Source organism: Trematomus bernacchii, unplaced genomic scaffold (assembly GCF_902827165.1).
Source record: "Trematomus bernacchii unplaced genomic scaffold, fTreBer1.1, whole genome shotgun sequence".
NCBI lineage: Eukaryota > Metazoa > Chordata > Actinopteri > Perciformes > Nototheniidae > Trematomus > Trematomus bernacchii.
The window spans coordinates 2,797,031-2,816,589 of NW_022987689.1; the positions used below are offsets into that span (position 1 = coordinate 2,797,031).

Genomic DNA, 19,559 nt, shown 5'->3' on the forward strand with positions numbered 1-19,559 from the left:
TATTCTCAGTCTATTCTATGAAGCTGAGAACAAGCAGTTAAACAAATAACTTTGCATTGTATCTTCCTATAAAGTCTATACGTATGTGTTAGCAACAGTTGCCTATTTACACATCCAGCAGACATGTAGCAACATTAGCATTTATTAAGAGTCTGGTGTTTGGCCCCCTGGCAAATAAAAGCTCTATTTTGGTCTTTACCCCCTGAGGGAAGCATATGGCTTCTAAATGATCTACTGTGTGCTCCAGCCATTCAGTAACCTAGCCTGGCTGCTGTTTGGTGCTGCTCTGGTAGCATTAAGCGTTTTCTTTTAGAACTTTTAGAGCTGCCTGCTTTTGCTAAAAAACACTATGTGATTTTTCTCTCTGTGACTATGCCAGTAGTATGTGCATGTCATATTTTTGTTATAAATTACTGAAATAAAGCAAAAAGCCTTGGGTCAGTGGTCCAGTTTGGATTTCAAACTTGGTTGCAAGGAGTAAGAGCCAGCCAAAAACAAGTCCAAAATATATCGCAATCCCAAATTGATGCAAAAATCAATATGGAAGGATTTGAAAGGAGAGCTTTGGGCCCCATTTACACGGGAACGCAAACGAAAATAAACCGAATTCGATATCAAAAAGGTCTTGCGTTCACACGCAATCCGCTCAATAAACGTGTCCGTTCACACGAGACCGCTCGACCCGCTGGAGACGCTGTAGTATATATGCCGGGCCTGTAAGTGGCACTGTACTTCCGCCACCAATACACCAAAAGCAGCGAAGAAGACCCCCGAGCATGGTTGCCCTTCTGTTTATTCTCTGTGGTGGATTTAGCAACATGTAGTTCATGTAGTTCATGTAGTTCTCCATGTCCACTTGTTGCTGATGGTTGTGGTAGAGGAGCTGTAGATTTTGCACTAACATCTGTAGCATGGTCAGTAGCAGTAGCAGTACTGACAGTAGCTACTGACCATGTTACAGCAGTGAGCAGAGAGGCGGGGCTATGGCTTCATCGTTATCAGGAAAATTATCGAATAGGACGTACACACGGAGCCGTTTGGCCCCCCAGAGCGTTCCGTCCGCAGATCTATCCACCTTGGGACCCGTTATCGTTTGAGGGGTCCGTTTCCGCTGTTCCGTTACGGCCTCGTGTGAACGAACGGGCTATGCGAAAGAGAAAAGTAGCAGATACAACCCGAACCGTATCCATGTAAACGGGCCCTTAATCTTCTCATTGTTCCTACAGAAGCTATTGGTTTCAATACCCATGTTGATAACACCTGCTAAGATATTTAGAAGGATAAGCCTTCCCTGAGCTTAGAAACTCAGTGCAAATGGCAACAAATTAACATGAGACATTAAAATCTAAAGTCTTTATTTTTGGACTATGCCATATTAAGTAAAAAATTAACAGGAAACCCACTCACTTACATCAGCATTTGCAGTTTGATTCCCACCACCCACAAGAACACAAGCTGGGAGTGATTATACCTTTTTAGCACCAGGCTGAGAATCTGCCGACTGTACTGTTAAGACCGAAGAAAAAAAGCTCGGGAAAGCTTTAAAAAGATATCACTACCCAAACTTGGTCTTTGGGGAAATAGTAAAATCAGTCTGGCATACAGAGCAGACACAATCATACAAGTGTGAAGGGACTGAGTTTACTGTTGGGTTTGGTCCAAACTCCACTGTCTTAGCATTTCATCTGTCAGTTTAAACTATTTTAATAAAATGTGTTTTTTAAAAGACTAACAAGAATGTAAATTATCACACCAACTTCTCACCCTATAAACACTTCCTTTCCCTGGCTGGGTTTCCTTCAGTCGGTCCAAACCTAAAACAACAGCTTCTGTAGCGAGGGGGACTCTGTTATTAATTTATGGTGGTTGTGAAGCTATATAACATTAATAACTCTAGACTGGCTGTGCGTTTGTGTCTGTCTGCATGTGTGTATGCGCGTGTCGTCGCTGTTTCCATGGCAGAGTTTCACAAAGCTTTTCATTCTTGTCTCTCTTTTCTCTCCTCTCGCAACACCTCCCTGCATCACAGCTTTAAGACTCCTCCGCTCCTTGTTTCTCAGCTTTTTGATTGACATGCAGCAGCCTACTTCCCTCCACTGTGTCTTTTAAGCCCCGTGGTTCTCTACACCCTCTGCACTCTCTTCCTCACTTGTGTTTCCATTTTTAGGATGGCTCAATGATGTATCGATTGCCTCATCCCCGACACGTCACAGTTCCCCTCACTCTCACACATATATGACTGTGAAGGTTTACAGAATATCCTGGATCACATATGCAGGGAATGAATGCATGCTTAAGTTTACATAATACATTTTTTAAGCTACATAATACATTGCCATTTTTGCATTCTGGGTCTATTTAATCTGTGCTACTATTTTGTTTAACAATTCACCCAAGCATATCTGACAAATAGTTATCAGAAGTATTTATCCCTGTTTAAACCATTTACTGGAAGTACTTAATTAAAGGTAGGGTAGGTAATTCACTTCAGAAACACTTTTTGTTATATTCCATGAAATGCTCTTAACATCCCGATAGCAATGAATAAATTAAATGCTTTGACAATAAATATATACAAATATTTCATCTGTGGAAGCCGTGGCGCTGTAAAAAGCAAGACCAATTATCTGAGCCGGCCCGGGTCAGATAATTGGATGGCCTACCTGCCTGTCAGCCTTCCATCTCGTGCACAAACTTTTCTCGTGCCCTCATTGGTCATGTGTGCGTTCGTGTGTGTTGGAGGAGGGGCTCTGTAAGAAAGGGGCAGATTTTTTTCGGTTGTGCACTTTCAAATTCTAGCTTACTCAAGCTGGTTTCTCCATTCTTACTACCTTTAAGTGTAAAGAACTTGAGAGTAAACTGAGATGGTGTATTTTCAATTGGGATTTCTTCGGGAGCTCACAAAAACAGTGAAAGAAACACAACTTTTGTACTGTTCCCATTCTCCAAAAAGTTAACTTTTAAAAACTGTTCCAACTTCTTTGTAGATGTGAATTTTAGTACATTTGCATGTTTATATAACGCAAATCCTACGCCAAGAAATTATAACAAATACAACTGCTAAGGATACCAATAAATGTGGATTATTCTTAAATTAGGCACAAGGACTGCTAACTGCCCACACTGTGACAGCAGCCTGCCAGAAACTAAAGTCTGGGTGTAAACACGACTCAAAGAACCCTGTTTGGGTTTGTCTCGTGAGCAGGTGCAAGGATCTCTGTCAAGTCCTGCAGTTCCCTCTGACGCCTGTGTGCTGAACACTGTGGGCTCAAGATAAATCCAAGCCAAACAATCCATTTTAGGATCTTATCTGAGCAGTAAGAGAGGGACAATGCTTCTGTTTCAGTAAAAATAGAAGGATGATGTTTGTCATTGCAGTGAGCATACCATAAAGAAACGTGCACTTCTATAAGTTGGCAAACTCACATGAGGCAGATTTAAAAAAGGAAGGTCAAATTTGAAGTGGCAGAGGCCAAGACAAGAAATGAATGTGTTTTTAAGGTGTTCCTAAATATTGTGTAAGAGAAAGGTTACTTACAGACAAAAATATTAAGTATTTTACAATTAAACTACACAAATGACGTTGCTGAGGGGTCCCAAAATATGTTAACAGCACCCCAAATATTTTTAAGTAGTTTTTCTTTCATCTTTTAATCATTTGAAGAAAACCAAGAAGTCCTTCTTGTTTTCTATTCCAACCAAGTGTTCTGAAAATCAGTGCCATCTTTATAAATACAACACTTTTGGACTGCTGAACATTGGTTCTTTGTTGTATTCTTCATCTTTGTATCTGTTAAATATATCTACATTAATATGTTTACTTAACAGATCTACAACACCTGCTCGTTCCAACCCACCAGTTTGTGGTGGGCGGAGGAAGTGTTAATATATTATTCATTTGTTGTCGCACATAAATTATTGCATGTTAATTCGAATCAATAAAAGAGCTGGGTGACTAAAAGGGAAAAATCCTGTGAATTCCTGGCATGCAGGCGGAGATTCAGACAAATCTGTGGAGCCTGGGAAATGTTTATAAAAAGATTTCGCCCTTGCAATGAATCATTGTCTGCCTTTATCGATAACATGTGGACATTATATAATAATTGTAAGGTAGGCTGGAACATGTTTGACAAATCTAAGCAATGGCCTAATATAAAATGCATTAAATACTGGGATTGGTTATACTTTGAGCTAAGAGAAGTGTTTAATCTCTGCTATAAATCTTCCTGTTCAATCAGTCAGAGAAGGGCCAGTACAAAGATATACAGCTTCAATCACACGTCTGTCTGTGTCCATTCAACCTCCCCGAGCTACAGGAGTGGAAGCCCTAATCTTTAGCCACATCAATAATATGTACAGAGCACTGATCTTTGTCTCTGTGTTGACAAGACAGAGCGTGGCGTGTACTGCTGTCTCCTTTGAGGAATTGTAGGAAATGAACTGCTGCTACTCTCAGCTGGCTGGTCTTTTTTTTTAATAATCATTTACTGGATTACCCATCCCTGTCGCTGTGTCCCTTTTGGTATCGCCCTCTTTGTCTGTGTATGCTGAATGATTGCTAATTTCTATCACTGAAAGCATTTGGTTGGTTGTATTTAAGGTCCCTGCAATATAAGCACACTAGACTTTTGATAATGTTGCTCCCATATATTCTGACCTCACCGAAAACACATAAACTATCCAAAACATTTTAAGAATGTCTTTCCTTCTTAAACAAAAGTGTGATTAGGTGTCAATTCTACCTGTCTCTAACACTCAAAACCCATCTTGACCACCTAGATTTCCCATAATGCTTCAGTCACATGACGTTGGTAATCCTGCCTGCAGGACTGAATCAGCCCCTAAGCCTTTCACATTGCAGATTAGCAGAGGAAAAGTACAGAGTAAGAGACTCTGTAAGTACCAGGGCTTTCCCCCGCTTCCTGGAGCTCCAACTATATCTCACTGTAGGGTTTTTAATAGAACATGGGAAGGACCTGGAGAGGATAGCAGTCTAGTGTCAAGTTTATAGATCAAGACTCAGTTCAAAGGACATTTAACATTTCAAGTAAAGTGTCTGTTTTGTGCACCTGTCTTGTATGAGGATGAGTATGATGGAGTGAAGTAACTCTCAAAATAGTCAAGTAAAACAAAAGCTCTGTATTTTCAGTGCTCAATTACAGAAAAACAACAGCTTTGAAGCTAGGATATATTTTGGTAGTTTTATCACTGAGATAATTACAGTGACTGTAGGTTGGATATTTTGTATATGAAGGAAAGATAAGAGATGGAACTTTGTTGATCTTCATAAAGGAAATGAATGAAGAAATAAAGCAGTACAATAAACAAACCAGGGACATATGCAAGAGTAAATACAGATATTTAGGAAATGATACTTCATGCAATTAAAGATACATAATGGAAATGGTAAACCTTAAAATAACTAATACCATTGTGGTAAATAAATAATTAATATTGTGTTAGTTCATATGAAATAAGAAACCTGTATATTTAAGGAAAATCAGGACAATATTTGAACATAATTGCAGCTCAAAAGTCTATACAACATGCATCTCTCTATATTTGACTGTTTCTGAGCGCTTTTCTAAGTTTTTATTTTACATTACATTTCCTTTCATTTGGAAAGCTTTTATCCAAAGCGACCTACAATAAGTGCAAAAACCATAGAGATTCAAACTCGGGACAAAGAGGAAAGTACAGATATACAGTATTCACTTCAAGCAAGTCAAACCATTGTAAGTGCTGGTGAATTATACAAGGCCTAAATTGTTATTATTTGTATGCTTCTATTTTTTTCTCCAGAATGTACCAAGGAGCAGCAGCAAAGTGCATCTGCAAAACAGATGCATTTTCAGTTTGCAACAGAGGATCTGCATTTTACATGTGCCTCCATGCCTCTAATCACTAAGCATGACCAAAGCGTGTAAAGCTACACAGGACAAATAGTTTCCCTTTTTTCCCTGAAACACACATGGCTAACATGTTAAAAATAGAGCGTCTTGTCTTCTGCCCACCATTGTGCATAATTATGAGTCTTTGTGCTCTCCACATGCATGGCCAGCGATCCTATTACCTCCATGGAAACAATAAAGGGTTATGAGAAGGTGTCCACGGTAACCTGGTCTCCCTGGTGAAATCTCTGTCTGTTGCTCATATCCTCTAATAATGGATTATATTTGTAAGCCGCCTTTTTATGCCAGTCCTTACTGTCCCCAAAGACTGAGAGAGTGACTCACCTTTTTCCCTAAAGTGAGACTGATCTGATTTAGCACTGCATTGTGGGAAACATTTTAGCGTTGGTTTGAGATTAAGTCTCAAGAGTTTGCATGTAATAATGAACATGCTTTACAAGTATCAGTCCATGTGGTGATGTGGTCATATATGTTGTATAACTGTTGTTGTTGAACTGTCTTATCTGTTGTCTCTTAGATTTTGTACCTATATTTATTTATATATTTCTCTTAAACCTAGAGTCTATGAGATGGGTTCTATAACTGTAACTTTCTCTCTGTCATTTGGTCTTTTTGCACTGCACAGCAGGTGTTGACAGTGGCATAGATTTATGTGTGCGCTGTTGCAGCCATAAAACAATATATTAATCAAAGTGCAACAGGCTATTTCTATTAATAGCTTTTCAAATGGGCAACACTTCCTAGGCGACTGCTTTACTGAGAAACAGGGACGTGCTGCTCTCAGGAAATGAACCACAGAGAAAAAAGTGTATACTCTGTTTTAAATTGTTTAAACTAACAAGATATAATTAATTAGCTCTATCCTGCTGCTGCATATTCTTCATTCTAAAAAAAGCTTTTAATCAGTGTAATTTGCCTAAAATCTGTCTGAATGACATATTATAAACACACATTTTTTTGACAAGTGAGTTACAAATGAAAGTAAAATGATAAATATAGATTTGAAGTGCCTTATCTCCTGCACCATGAACTCAATCATGCTTTCAGCAAATTATACAATGATGGATATAAATCAGTGTAATGGATAAACTGTAATTAAACGTCAGACTTTTTAACTGCTCTCAGAAACCACTGCTGCTACTAGGATTAAACTAAAAATGATGATGCCTGACTGATCTGACCATGATGATACAAGGTTTGATCCCAAGAGAGATAGTAGGTGTTAAAGCACTGGTGATAAAACTGTTCTGTAACTGACCCCTCTTGGAGGAATGCAGGGAGTCACAATATCCTTTTTGATTGGCAGGAGAACCACTGTCGCAGGATTAAGATCCTGGGGGATTGCTACTACTGCGTGTCAGGACTGACCCAACCCAAGGCTGACCACGCCCACTGCTGCGTAGAGATGGGTCTGGACATGATTGACACCATAACGTGAGTCATCATATTATAGTTCTTTATTTAGCAGTATAACATGTATTAATATTAGTTCAACTATAAAGGGTTCGATGGGTTTAAACACATGAAACCACTATTTTCTGTCTTTATTTCCTATCGGTGTGGTAGAAATCTGCCCTTTGATATTTATTCTTTCCTTAACACACTGTTTAACTGAGTCCATGTTGAGAGATTTCTTGGAGGAAAGCAGCCTGAGTGGCCATGTGTGCTGTGAGCAAATTCTAACACTGAACATCTGACTGAGCAGAACTTCAATTGGCTGAGAATAGGAAAGGCTTTAATGGAAAAAGAAAATAGGCTCTTTTATTGAGCTTGTTTTTCTGGCATACCCTGCAGGGTTTCAAAGGGGGGGGAAGACAACTAAAAGAAAGTTAGTGATTAAGGTGCAGTCGCAGATTGAATCAGAAACTTTGATTCCTTGGAAATAAGTTTTTCTTAAACACTGATTAAATTGAAATGCTCAACTTGGCAGTCTCTTTTGTTCTTTGACGTTCAAAGCATTATATGATTGTTTTCAAGTACATCCACAGATAATGATAAAGATATGGGATTGCATTTTAAGATTGGAACATTTTCAAAGAGGTAGGAAAACAAATTAAAATAGGAATTTAATTAAATCAAAATGGACAGAGATACAATAATCGGGTGGAAAATAAATCCCAAATTAACGACTATAAACATTTTTACATTTTTAAATATTAAGACGTTATGACAACACTGTCAACACTGATGATTTTCTTTAAGGTTCGTGTAGAAACATACAATTATAAAAGTAGTGGTCCAACCTATGATGGTTTAACTTGAAAACATATAAGGTTGGTTTGCAGACTGCTTGAGAACCTTTTCATATTATCTATAATGATACAGCTTATGAAAGAGACAATCCTCTAACACAGTTTCCTATTATTTTATGTCTATTAAATCTAGTTTGAGAGACATATGTATTATTAGCATATGTATGATTTAGAAAATGTACAGTGCTTGTGTACAGTAATGTATTATCAATGTCCCAATGTTATTTTGGGTGTTTTTCTATGCTTCCTTTGTATGTTCAGTCTAATTATACATAAGGATTTATGTATAAATATAGATATGACCTTAAAACCTTTCTGTAACACTTCATGTCTTCTGCCCTTGCAGGTCAGTCGCTGAGGCCACTGAAGTCAACCTCAACATGCGCGTGGGCCTGCATACAGGTCGGGTGCTTTGTGGAGTACTCGGCCTCAGAAAATGGCAATATGATGTTTGGTCCAATGATGTTACCCTAGCCAATGTAATGGAGGCGGGAGGACTACCTGGGTCAGTATTTGACATTTTAAATCAAATAAAGCCTCAATAGCTGTGGAAAGTAATTCTGTGATCTGGAAATGGCATGTGAAATGTACAGTGAGGTGTGAATCATTTCAATATTGTCCTGTATCAAAGTCTGTCCTAATGCTAGTGCTTTTAAATACTTCTAATTGATTAAGACAGATCAGGAGGAAAGGCAAACTCCTGAGGAAACAAGGATGCTAACTTTAACTACAACTGTCACATGTTTGCATAACAATAGAATGACTTAGAAAGCTAAGAAAATGTTTTTGTGGAATTTTGAATAGAGTTATTTTGACAGTCTCTAGCAACCCTCCTCTGCAGATAACCTGCTTGGAACTGTTTGTGTTGAATGCCCCTCACTGCTGCATCAGAGTGGCTGTCAGTAGTGTTGTGTATAATCCTGTCCCACCTCTGTCCCTCAGGAAAGTTCACATAACCAAATCTACGCTGGAGTGCCTAAATGGAGATTATGAAGTGGAGCCTGGAAACGGTCACGAAAGGAATGCCTTCCTCCAAAAACATGAAATCGAAACTTTCTTTATAGTGCCATCTCACCGACGGAAGGTATGGTATTATAATTCTGTGCTAAGGAATTAATCACCTGTAATTTAGCTTTTAGCAGAAAAAAATGATAGCATTTTTTTTAATTACACTTCCAATAAAGCCTTGGCCTTAGTTGAACCATTTTATTTCTAGACAGTGCGTAGACCTTGACAAAGCTGTAGCTGTATGCTAATCAACATTTGACTATAAATTAATAAGTTAGTAGGCCAGATTAAGAAAGCTAATCTTGACCTGTCTTAAACGCTATGCAAGACAACAATGAAACAAAAACAAAGTGTTGACTAAAGAATATAGTATTATATAATGGAGCTCTCACACATTTGTGGTTGAGCTGACATCTCTTCCAGCCTGTTATAAATTGGACTGGAGCTAGAAGCCTGTGGCATCTATCATCTCCAATCTGCACAGTCTTACAAACGGAGATATATGTGTGTGTGTGTGTCAGTGCATACACATAAACATGCACATCTTCAACAGCCACAAGCAACTGGAGAGGGAATTTCAGTCTTGGTTTAGTATTCCTCTCCTCTCCTCTCTCCTCTCCTCTCCTCTCTCCTCTCCTCTCCTCTCCTCTCCTCTCCTCTCCTCTCCTCTCCTCTTATTCATTGCATAAGGTTTAATAGTATGCAATATAAGCTTGAACATAGGTCACTTAGGTCCTTCTATGAACCTGTAATATCCCGGTTGCGTGTTTTTTTCTTTGCTATGTAGACACTTTGCTAATCCTCTTAATGCAGTTGATGGTTAGACTGCATTGCTCACAGAAAGATGTGCCCTAACTAAGCTGCATTAGGAAGCCTGCTATCACTCTCCTATTGTGCCTTTTATTACTCCTGCTTTGGGACACACCTCCTATGATGTGTGGACAACAAAACATATATTTCTTACTATAAATGAGAATTCCTCAAAGTCTTGAAACTATTCCTAATCTTAATCACTCTCTCTAAATTAGTCCTTAAACTATTACTCACATTATGGATATATTTAAACCACTTTCTAACACAATTCATTGAGCTGTTAAAAGGATTGCATGCTTGTGTGTGCATGTACTGTCCAATCCACTTACATAATATATATATAACTGTGTAGGGTATCATGACTAAATCTTTGTTCCCGTTTCTTATCTGGTGACAGATATTCCCAGGATTGATTCTTTCGGATATAAAGCCCGCCAAAAAGATGAAGTTCAAAACTGTGTGCTACTTACTAGTGCAGCTTATGCACTGCAGGAAGATGTTCAAGGCTGAGATTCCCTTCTCCAATGTCATGAACTGCGAGGACGGTGATAAGGTATTAACGCTCAGTGTCTGTGTTGACGGTTCTGTGTTTGTTCGTGCTGTGATTTATGTAAATTGAGACCAAAATGTATTCAGTAAAGTCAGAATGTCTAGAGTTTTCTGTTTGATAATGCTTGTTTCACTTACCAGGTTTCCCAAATGCCCCTAAATATCTTTATTTACACTACAATCAGATTTGTTGTTGTTTATATGCAAGATATTAGAACATAACATTACATTTAGATGTGAAAACTATAGCTAAGAATATCTCTAGGCAAATTATTCCTTTAAAATTAAGATTTTATTGACAGAAATGTAGTCATCAAAATATACATGTTGATCAGTAAAACTATATATGGCTTTCACAGGATGTATACTTTATAGTAAGCAGCTAGGGAGTGATGGTAACCTCTGTCAGACACCAACGTACTATGTCCCCTTGAATAAACTGTGACACTGGAAATCTGGCAAAATGTCAAAGAACTTAGTTGACCTTGTGTGTCTGAAAAACAAATCCTGTGTCTTGGCAGCTTTACAATTATTGCAGCAACTGTTTTTGTCCAGATTTTCACGTGTGTGTCATTGTGGGGACAACTAAATAACTACACACGTATAAAGGGACTTACTTATACCCCAAAATTGTCCGTATATATTTCAGAGTTAAGACTAACAAAAGGACCCAGTATCATCTTCAGGCTTTTATAATGTGGCCCTCAGTGTCTGCATCTAGTATGTCTTAACCTCACACTGTCTCCTCCAGAAGGCAGATTAGTATAAAATGAAAGACAAATGGAAAAGTGCTGACAGGTTAAGTCATCATGCACCTTTTACTGAATGGACATTTTGCATTCAGACCACACACACTCGAATTGTTTGAAAAGACATGCATTCATGGCACGGAGGGGAGCAATATGAGGGAAAAGGGTAGACTGAATAGGATTTTTGATGCATCAGACATGGCCGCCTGATGTGTCCTGTGCTACGTTGAGCATAATATGGGATATAAGGACAAGTAAGCATCTAACGTTCACTGTGCTGCTGCTTCATGAATAACAAAACGAGAGTGTGAGAAAGGCACCGAGAAATAATGGATGGAAATGGAGCGATAAAGGAAGAAGAAAAACTGGATGAAAGAAAAAACAGATACTTGAAGTAAGGGAAGAAGAAAATAGGAAAGAAGGAAGTAAGGATGGATGACCGAGGAAGAAAAGCCGGAATCAAGGCAGATTACACAAAATCAGAAAAGGATAGAAGAGAGAAAGGATATATAGACTGGAGCAGGAAAAGAAAGGAAGGGGAGAAAGGAGGTAACTGAGGAATAATAGATAGAAACAGGTAGGGTAACGAAGGATACACAGAAGCATGAGGAGAAGCAGGAAATAAGGAAAATGATATGAAAGCAGGGAAGGAAAAAGTAAGAAAGAATATACTGGAACACAGAAGTAAGAAGGAAACAGGGAGAGACAGCAGGAAGTAAGGAAGAATACACAAGGACAGAGAGAACAAGGAGGAAATCAAGGAAGTCAATGAGCTGTACACATTTATGTCATGTCATGAACTCATGAACAGTCTGATGATCATAGCCCCCCCTTTGCCAGCCTGCTGTGAAACAGAGCTACACAATTCCTCCAGCACTTACTAACATGCACACACACACACCCACGTACACACACACAAACAACCACTCGATGATAACTATCTGGCTTTGCTCCAATGCCCAATGTTTTGCAAAGCTGGGCTGCCGAAGACACTCAGACACAGTGGGCTGCATTCAGTAATGAAGTTAAGTGTGAAAGCAATGTCCTTATTTGAAAGTATAATCAGCTGCCCGTGTTTATTGTTGACTCTTATTCACCCGTGTTCCCAATATGATAATACTCCAGTAGGGCAGAGAATACAGCGCTGTGTTTATCACACTGTTGTTTCTCAACGTCTGCATATTCAGTGAAGATTTCGTTTTTTATCTAAAGCGGAGAGCAATGCGAACGGCTCCACAGAAGCTGAGGAACCGTCCCAATGCGAACCAGGCTACTGTGATCCAGAGCAGTCCCAGAACCCGGGTCAACCGCTACATCGGGCGCCTGATCGAGGCCCGCCAAACCGAGTCAGACACGGCGGATCTCAACTCCCTCACACTCATGTACAAGTCCCCTGAGCGAGAGACGAGGGTGAGGGAGACACATACTGTACCTGTAAAGTCAGTTTTAAAGGTCACCTATTGTGCAAAATCCACTTTTTCATGTCTTTTATACAGAAACATGTGTCCCCTCTGTGTGAAGAGCTTCTGAAAGTTTCAGGAAAAGATATTCGCTCACTTTTTGTCCTGATCCATTTATATAAAAACCTGTATGAGCTGATCAGATTTTGGCCACTTTGTGATGTCATAAAGATTGTTTGGCTTGTGTAACCATTAACCAATCACCATCAACCCCCCCCCCCCCCCCCACCTTATCACCTGAATCTCCTCCTAGAGCACCATTGTGTGTTTCTTTAACCAAATATCTCTCAGAGGGGCGTTGGGAGTGGCTCCTTATTTTCATCTAAATTAACAAACAGAGAATCAGCACTTTTGAAACAGGGCTGAAACGGAGGGGTTTATGGGATGCTACAATGCATGATCTGTTTGGTATTTCGAGCCAAACACTTCAGAGACATGTTTTGTATATATCTGAGACCTATAATATATTGATGAAAAACAGTATAATAGGGGACCTTTAAAGGGATATGTTGTTACTCACTCTTATCTCTCTGGCATTAGTACCACCAGGTTCCTGATGAGTACTTCACCAGCGCTGTGGTTCTCTCCCTGATCCTAGCTGCCTTGTTCGGCCTTGTCTATCTCCTCATCATACCACAGTATGTACAGCAGGTTCTGTGTAATCTTCTCTCTATTGCTTTCTCTTTCTCTATTTATCTCTTAATTATTCAGGTCTTTGACTTTTTGACTAACCCCCTCCATCTGTTTCTCCTATTTTTCCTCGTCTCAGGGGCACAGTGGTTCTTGTCCTTCTCGTCTTCTGCATCTGTTTCCTAGTAGCTTGTATCATGTACCTGCATATCACTAAAATACAGGTAAATACAGCTGCTCCCTCATTCACTTTTGAATCACACTTTAACTTCATCTCTTGTATCTGATGGCTAACAGAGGTGGCATGTTTCTTCTTTAGATTTGTTCTCCCTTAAGAGAAATATGTAAATGTGTTTTATAAAGCCAAGTCCATATTGATTCAGTATTCATTGGCTTGAAGATTAGTTTCCAAGCCCCTGTGCTGTCAGTTTTCCTTGAGGTTAATGGTCTTCCTCAAAGCTCCTGACCTTTTTCTTTTACACGTTGTTGCTTTTACATATTACTATTCTTCCTCTCTTTCTCTTTCTGTATTCTCATGCCTTACTTACCCCATACACTTATAAGCATGTATCTGTTTGATTTCCAGTTCCTTTCCTTATACTATTCTTATTATTTATTACAATAACAATATCTTATTGTGTCCGTCTCCTTTATCTAACTTGTCCTTGTTTTGTCTCTCAGTGTTTTCCAGGATGCCTGACCATCCAGATTCGCACTGCTCTCTGTATTTTCATAGTTCTCTTAATCTACGCTGTGGCCCAGGCCTGTGTGGTAAGTAAAGGCAATAGTAAAAATGTCATCCAACCAAATATGAATATAAAAACAATGCCTCCATGTCTTGTAATTGTACTTCCCTTTTCTGGTTAGACAATGTTATGCTTGTAAGCACATTCTTACTACAGCTCTAATACATGGTTTCAGTTGTACATAATACAAAAAAGCTTAAAAATGTAAGATCACTGTCATCTGTATGCACATGTATCTCTCTGTTTGCCTCTGTCAGGTGGGCTGTATGCCCTGGTTGTGGATACGTGCTAACAACAACAGCTCCATCATCATCGTTGATTCCGACGTGGCCAACCACACGATGGAGGAGCTGCCTTGTGATGGTGCCCGCTACGCCTTTCTGTCCTGTGTAGTGGGCACACTCACCCTGGCACTTTTCCTGAGGGTCTTCTGGCTGCCAAAGATGATGCTAATGCTCGTTCTGGGGGTGCTGTATGTCACCGTGTTGGAGCTCAGCGAATTTCGAAAGACTGAAGGGTGAGCAGATCGCGGCACAACATGAACACAATCACCAAACACACAATCATGCAAGACACTGCTGGTTTGGTTCTTTTTTATTTGTCATTTCCTGAAGCTAATGGAGGCAGCGATTGGCTGTGAGTGTCAAGCAATGCTTTTTTTCTCTTGTTGGATCCAGAGAACGGATAGATAACCAGGAGTTTGGAAGAACATTTACAGTACATGTTCTGAGATGTATGTGTGTGGAGGAGTCTTTGCTTGTCTGTAGCCCACACACTCTTTCATTTTCCACTCTTTGAAGCAGCACATGTGCTCATTAGTTCCAAATCAGAAGCCTGAAAGGACATTGTGGGCTGGATGTTGGTAGCGCGTTAGCTGTTTAAACCCAGTACCGAGGGGCCTGCGCAATGTTATTGGATCTTAGATCATAAATGTGCTCCTAAAAAAGTGATTATGTTGAATTTGTTTAGGGTTCTTTGGATATAAGATCTTGTTTAAAAAGCTCACTTTGTTTAGATTAGTCTGTTATATAATCATAAATAAAATTGTATGTATCAACATTTCATTTCTTCCAATATGATATTTGTTCTGACATCAAATGAAACGAAAATAGTTTTTTTCAATATGTTTTTAATAAAACCTTACTCATGATTGTTCACAAAACTGTGTGGGGTCCATTCATCCCTCATGTGTAGTTTCCTGTGTGGTCCAGTCCAGTGCTGACTTGTGTTGGTCTCTTCCACAGTGGGGGGTCCTTCCACATCCGGGGCTTTGAGCCCATCCTGTCTCTGTTGCTCTTTGTCAGTGCCCTGGCCCTCCACTCCAGACAACTTGACCTCAAACTGCGCCTGGACTTTCTATGGGCTGTGCAGGTGAGGAATTGTGTCCTGTGTGGATGTTAAGAGGCTTACATCTCATTATCATAATGCTTTAATAGAAAGTGCTGTAGAAATGCTGACATTATTTATTTGAATAAGTGGAATTACTAAAGCTGAATTTACAGCTTCTCATTTTCTAGTTATTTAATAAGCAGCATTTGTCATATAATGTATCCAGGTCTATTTAAAAACCAACTATGAAACAAACACTCCATGTTATAAGACTCTTGTGTTTTTCTACTGACTCCTTGTGGTGAAAATGTGGAATTAGCTGCAGTACTAATTGCTGTGTATTTTTCTGTGGTCTATATTTGCTGTCAGGCGGAGGAGGATAGAGATGGCATGGAGAAAGTCAAACTGGACAACAGGAGGATCCTCTTCAATCTTCTCCCCGCACACGTGGCTCAACACTTCCTGTTGTCGAACCCGAAGAATATGGTGAGCCTCGCTAATAGACAGACAGGTAGATTAACAGACAGAAGACAAAAATAAATCAGAGACCTCAAAGGAAATACTGTTATACTGTATTTTTTCGTTTTACATCAGGATCTTTACTATCAGTCCTACGCACAAGTTGGTGTCCTGTTTGCCTCAATCCCAAACTTCAACGATTTCTACATCGAGCTGGATGGCAACAACATGGGAGTGGAGTGCCTGAGATTACTGAATGAGATCATCGCTGACTTTGATGAGGTGGAATGTTGATTTCTTGACTTTGAGTTTGAATTTGAAATGTGTTGCATTGTGTGTTTATCTGAACGCATGTTTTTCAGCTCATGGATAAGGGGTGCTACAAAGACATCGAGAAAATCAAAACCATTGGCAGCACTTACATGGCGGCTGTAGGCCTCGTCCCACCCGTTGCTGACAAGGTGACACATAGTTTCTGTGCACTTATCTGATTGGATGTATTACCTCATTATGAAGACAAAATGAGAGATCATGTAATGTACAGATATTTACTGACCTGTGTGCCTCCTCTTTAGGAGAAAATATCTGTTTACGACCATCTGAGCACAATAGCAGACTACGCCATCGAGATGTTTGACGTTTTGGATGAAATCAACTACCAGTCATACAATGAGTTTGTGTTGAGAGTGGGTACGTCCACCCTTGTTTTAACCCCTTAATGCAATCACATAGTTAATGACAATGAGAAATCTAACTGGACATTCTTTTTGTATTTGTTTAACACGATCTTCTGTTTGCATAGGTATCAATGTGGGTCCGGTGGTTGCAGGGGTGATTGGGGCGCGGCGACCTCAGTATGACATCTGGGGGAACACAGTCAATGTGGCCAGCAGGATGGATAGCACTGGAGTACCGGGAAAAATACAGGTATCTAACATACTTCATAATATTTCATTTATTTAATATGCAAAGCTAGTTTACAAACAATGCTTGAACTACATAAAAAGTGTAAGATAAATAAACCACATTGTCTTTTGCTTCCAATTTTGAAAAAAAAGGTTAATAAACATGTGAATTAAATGATAACATTTTGACATATTTGATGTTACTCTAGTTCATTTCTGGAATTTGCATCAGCAACAAAAACAATGGCGCATTCTGTGTGACGATAATAGGTCATCTTACCATAACAAATGAGATACTATCAAACAATGTCCATCAATTTCAACTACATTTGAGCACCATGGATCATTGATGTAAACACACATTCCACCTCCTCCCAGCCAGCATCATTTTGTGAATAGATACACATGTATGTTTCCTTATTTTCATAACACAGGTGACTGAAGACGTATTTCGCCTGCTAAACACCAACTATGACCTGGTGTGCCGGGGCAAAGTGAGTGTCAAGGGGAAAGGTGAGATGCTGACCTACTTCCTGGAAGGCAAGGTTCAGGCCGTGGGCACGGTGACCACCTCTTCAGTGGTGCGTTCTGCCAGCCTGGCGCGGCGGATCCACTCCTGCGGAAAGACGAGCGTCCCGACCAATCTGGTCAGCGTCTCCTCCGCTGCCAGCCTGACCGTGTACGCCAGCATGAGCAGCACCATACAGATGAGCACGGCCAACAGCAGCAACAGCCAAGCGATATGCCTGCCCTCACCCTTTGTGCCCGCAGTGGGTGGGGTGGATAAGGAGGACATAGAGATGACACATATTGAGATAGAGGTTGTGGCAGCTGTTGCAGATGTAGCAGTGTAGGAAGACACAAATATAAACACTGAATACAGTAATGAAAACCCTGGTTGGAGGCCTACAGAAGACAGGGCTGTCCAGGTATGTCCTTTAACTCCTGAGCTACTGGCACAACCCAGAATGTGCTCATTCAGGATATGAACTTCCAAATAAATGATATGGTGAAATGGACAATCATGCTCGATTTAGGGGTTTTTATCTGCTTCCTACTCATGGAAGTCAAACAGAAAGACATCCGTATTCTCAAGTCCTCTTTCTAACATCTCTATAATAACAGATGATTTGTGTTGTTCCTGGGATTCCCTCAGATCCAGGTATAATGTGCATCTTTGTTTTCTAAGTGGAGCATATTCCATGTACAAGAGATATGTGCATTGATATCCAGAAAAAGACTGATCATGCTATTGCTTTTGCACTGTCTTTCTGATTATGCCAAGGATACATTGCATTATTTACAGTGTACAACGGTGTTGTTTCTTTTTGGTGTGTGTAAGCATGCATGTGTGTACTTATGAGTGTGTGTATGCATGTGTGATTTATTCTGAATTGTAACAAAACAGCACAAAGTACTTTTTTATATTCAGAGCTCACTGGACTAAATAGGCTTTTTTGAGACATATTTACAGGTTATACTGCATGACTTTTTAAGAGCCGACAGCCATAGTAACGGTACTCCTGTCGAAAGAGAACCAAAGTATTGAACTTTCTATCAATCTTTAGTTTTACTGCTCATATTGCATCAACATAATGTTGCAGCAGGTTGAACAAGTAGACTTAAAGTTATCAGTAGACTTAAAAAGTGTCTTTTTGAACCCCATGGAGAGGTAATAAGGCGACTGATGTTCAATTCCCCTGATTCCCGATAGTTCAACATAATATGGCAAGACATATTGCACTGAGTTGTATGTGTGCTTTGGAAACAAGTTACTGTAAACACATCACAAAGAGGACTACATGTATGGTGCATATATATATGTAGATATCCAGGAAGACATTCATCCACACAGAAGAGAGCACATACATTGCTTAAGCACATCCAATAAGCACACAGCATCAAGTGCACAACTTAGTCCTTTAGCTTTAGCCTCCAAACGCTCCATCTACATTGACACAGTATCTCTAGACCACAGAAACTTTGGTGCGGGGTCAGGTTACCAGCGTCTATCAGGCACACATTACCGTTCTATGGCTCTTTTTGTAATTTTTTAACTACATTTAGAGTTTTACTCTGAGAAATATCAGCTTTAGCAGCACGTCTCCCAGACACTCCCGGTCTCAAAAACGCGAGGCACTTCAAATAGCTTTGTAGCCTGTATCTTTATCAGCGTTCAACTTTTACTTGATCTGCGAGTGTAAATACATCCTGTTTCAAGTTTTTTGCCTTACTCAATAAGCTTACAGTGATTACAACCTGCCTTTTTAGATATATTCACTTTGATATGCAGATTATACTTTTTGTAAATAGCCAAAAGCTGTAAACTATGTTGTATCTTGTACAGTGTAAAGTTGGGTTATTGAATATTTTGTAATAAAGACAATATTGGTGTATAAAATATAAAAAGAGTATTAATATAAAGAAGTAGGTGTTTAAAGGTTAAGTAAAGTTGTTTATTTTATTTTTTGGATGAGCCATATCAGGATTTCAAATCTAAATCGTAATATTTACATTTTGTCCCTCAAACGCAGCACAGCAAACTAACAGCTTGTAACTAATATAACTTTTAATTGGAAGTTTATCATGTTACTTATAGTCTATAACATTTTATTTCTCACAACTTAGTTTATGGCTCTCGAAATAACAATTTTTACTACAAAATATGGCAGATAATTACAGTTTATTTTGCCAAACGGTGGGCTTCCACTGCCCAAAGCCAGATGAATGTCAACATGTCACAAACA

General features: G+C 39.4%; 1 protein-coding gene across 4 annotated transcripts in view; it reads left to right on the plus strand.

The window, feature by feature from the left end:
• The window catches only part of LOC117489047 (adenylate cyclase type 1-like), a 32,453-nt gene extending 13,230 nt beyond the window's left edge, over positions 1-19,223 (plus strand). Inside the window, exons 5-20 of one of the 4 annotated variants that reach the window (XR_004556563.1) lie at positions 7,219-7,346; positions 8,511-8,669; positions 9,107-9,248; positions 10,383-10,538; positions 12,496-12,693; positions 13,284-13,381; positions 13,513-13,597; positions 14,055-14,144; positions 14,377-14,636; positions 15,364-15,490; positions 15,818-15,934; positions 16,043-16,189; positions 16,270-16,368; positions 16,483-16,593; positions 16,710-16,834; positions 17,247-17,506. Coding sequence is in view for 2 of the 4 variants with exons in the window: in XM_034138281.1 (XP_033994172.1) it covers positions 7,219-7,346; positions 8,511-8,669; positions 9,107-9,248; positions 10,383-10,538; positions 12,496-12,693; positions 13,284-13,381; positions 13,513-13,597; positions 14,055-14,144; positions 14,377-14,636; positions 15,364-15,490; positions 15,818-15,934; positions 16,043-16,189; positions 16,270-16,368; positions 16,483-16,597; positions 16,710-16,834; positions 17,247-17,666 (2,466 nt within the window). In the remaining 2 variants the exon portion in view is untranslated. Of the gene's footprint in view, positions 1-7,218; positions 7,347-8,510; positions 8,670-9,106; positions 9,249-10,382; positions 10,539-12,495; positions 12,694-13,283; positions 13,382-13,512; positions 13,598-14,054; positions 14,145-14,376; positions 14,637-15,363; positions 15,491-15,817; positions 15,935-16,042; positions 16,190-16,269; positions 16,369-16,482; positions 16,598-16,709; positions 16,835-17,246 lie in introns of those variants that run through there. The other 3 variants (XM_034138281.1, XM_034138282.1, XR_004556564.1) reach the window with 3 other exon arrangements.
• The last annotated feature ends 336 nt before the right edge of the window (positions 19,224-19,559 follow it).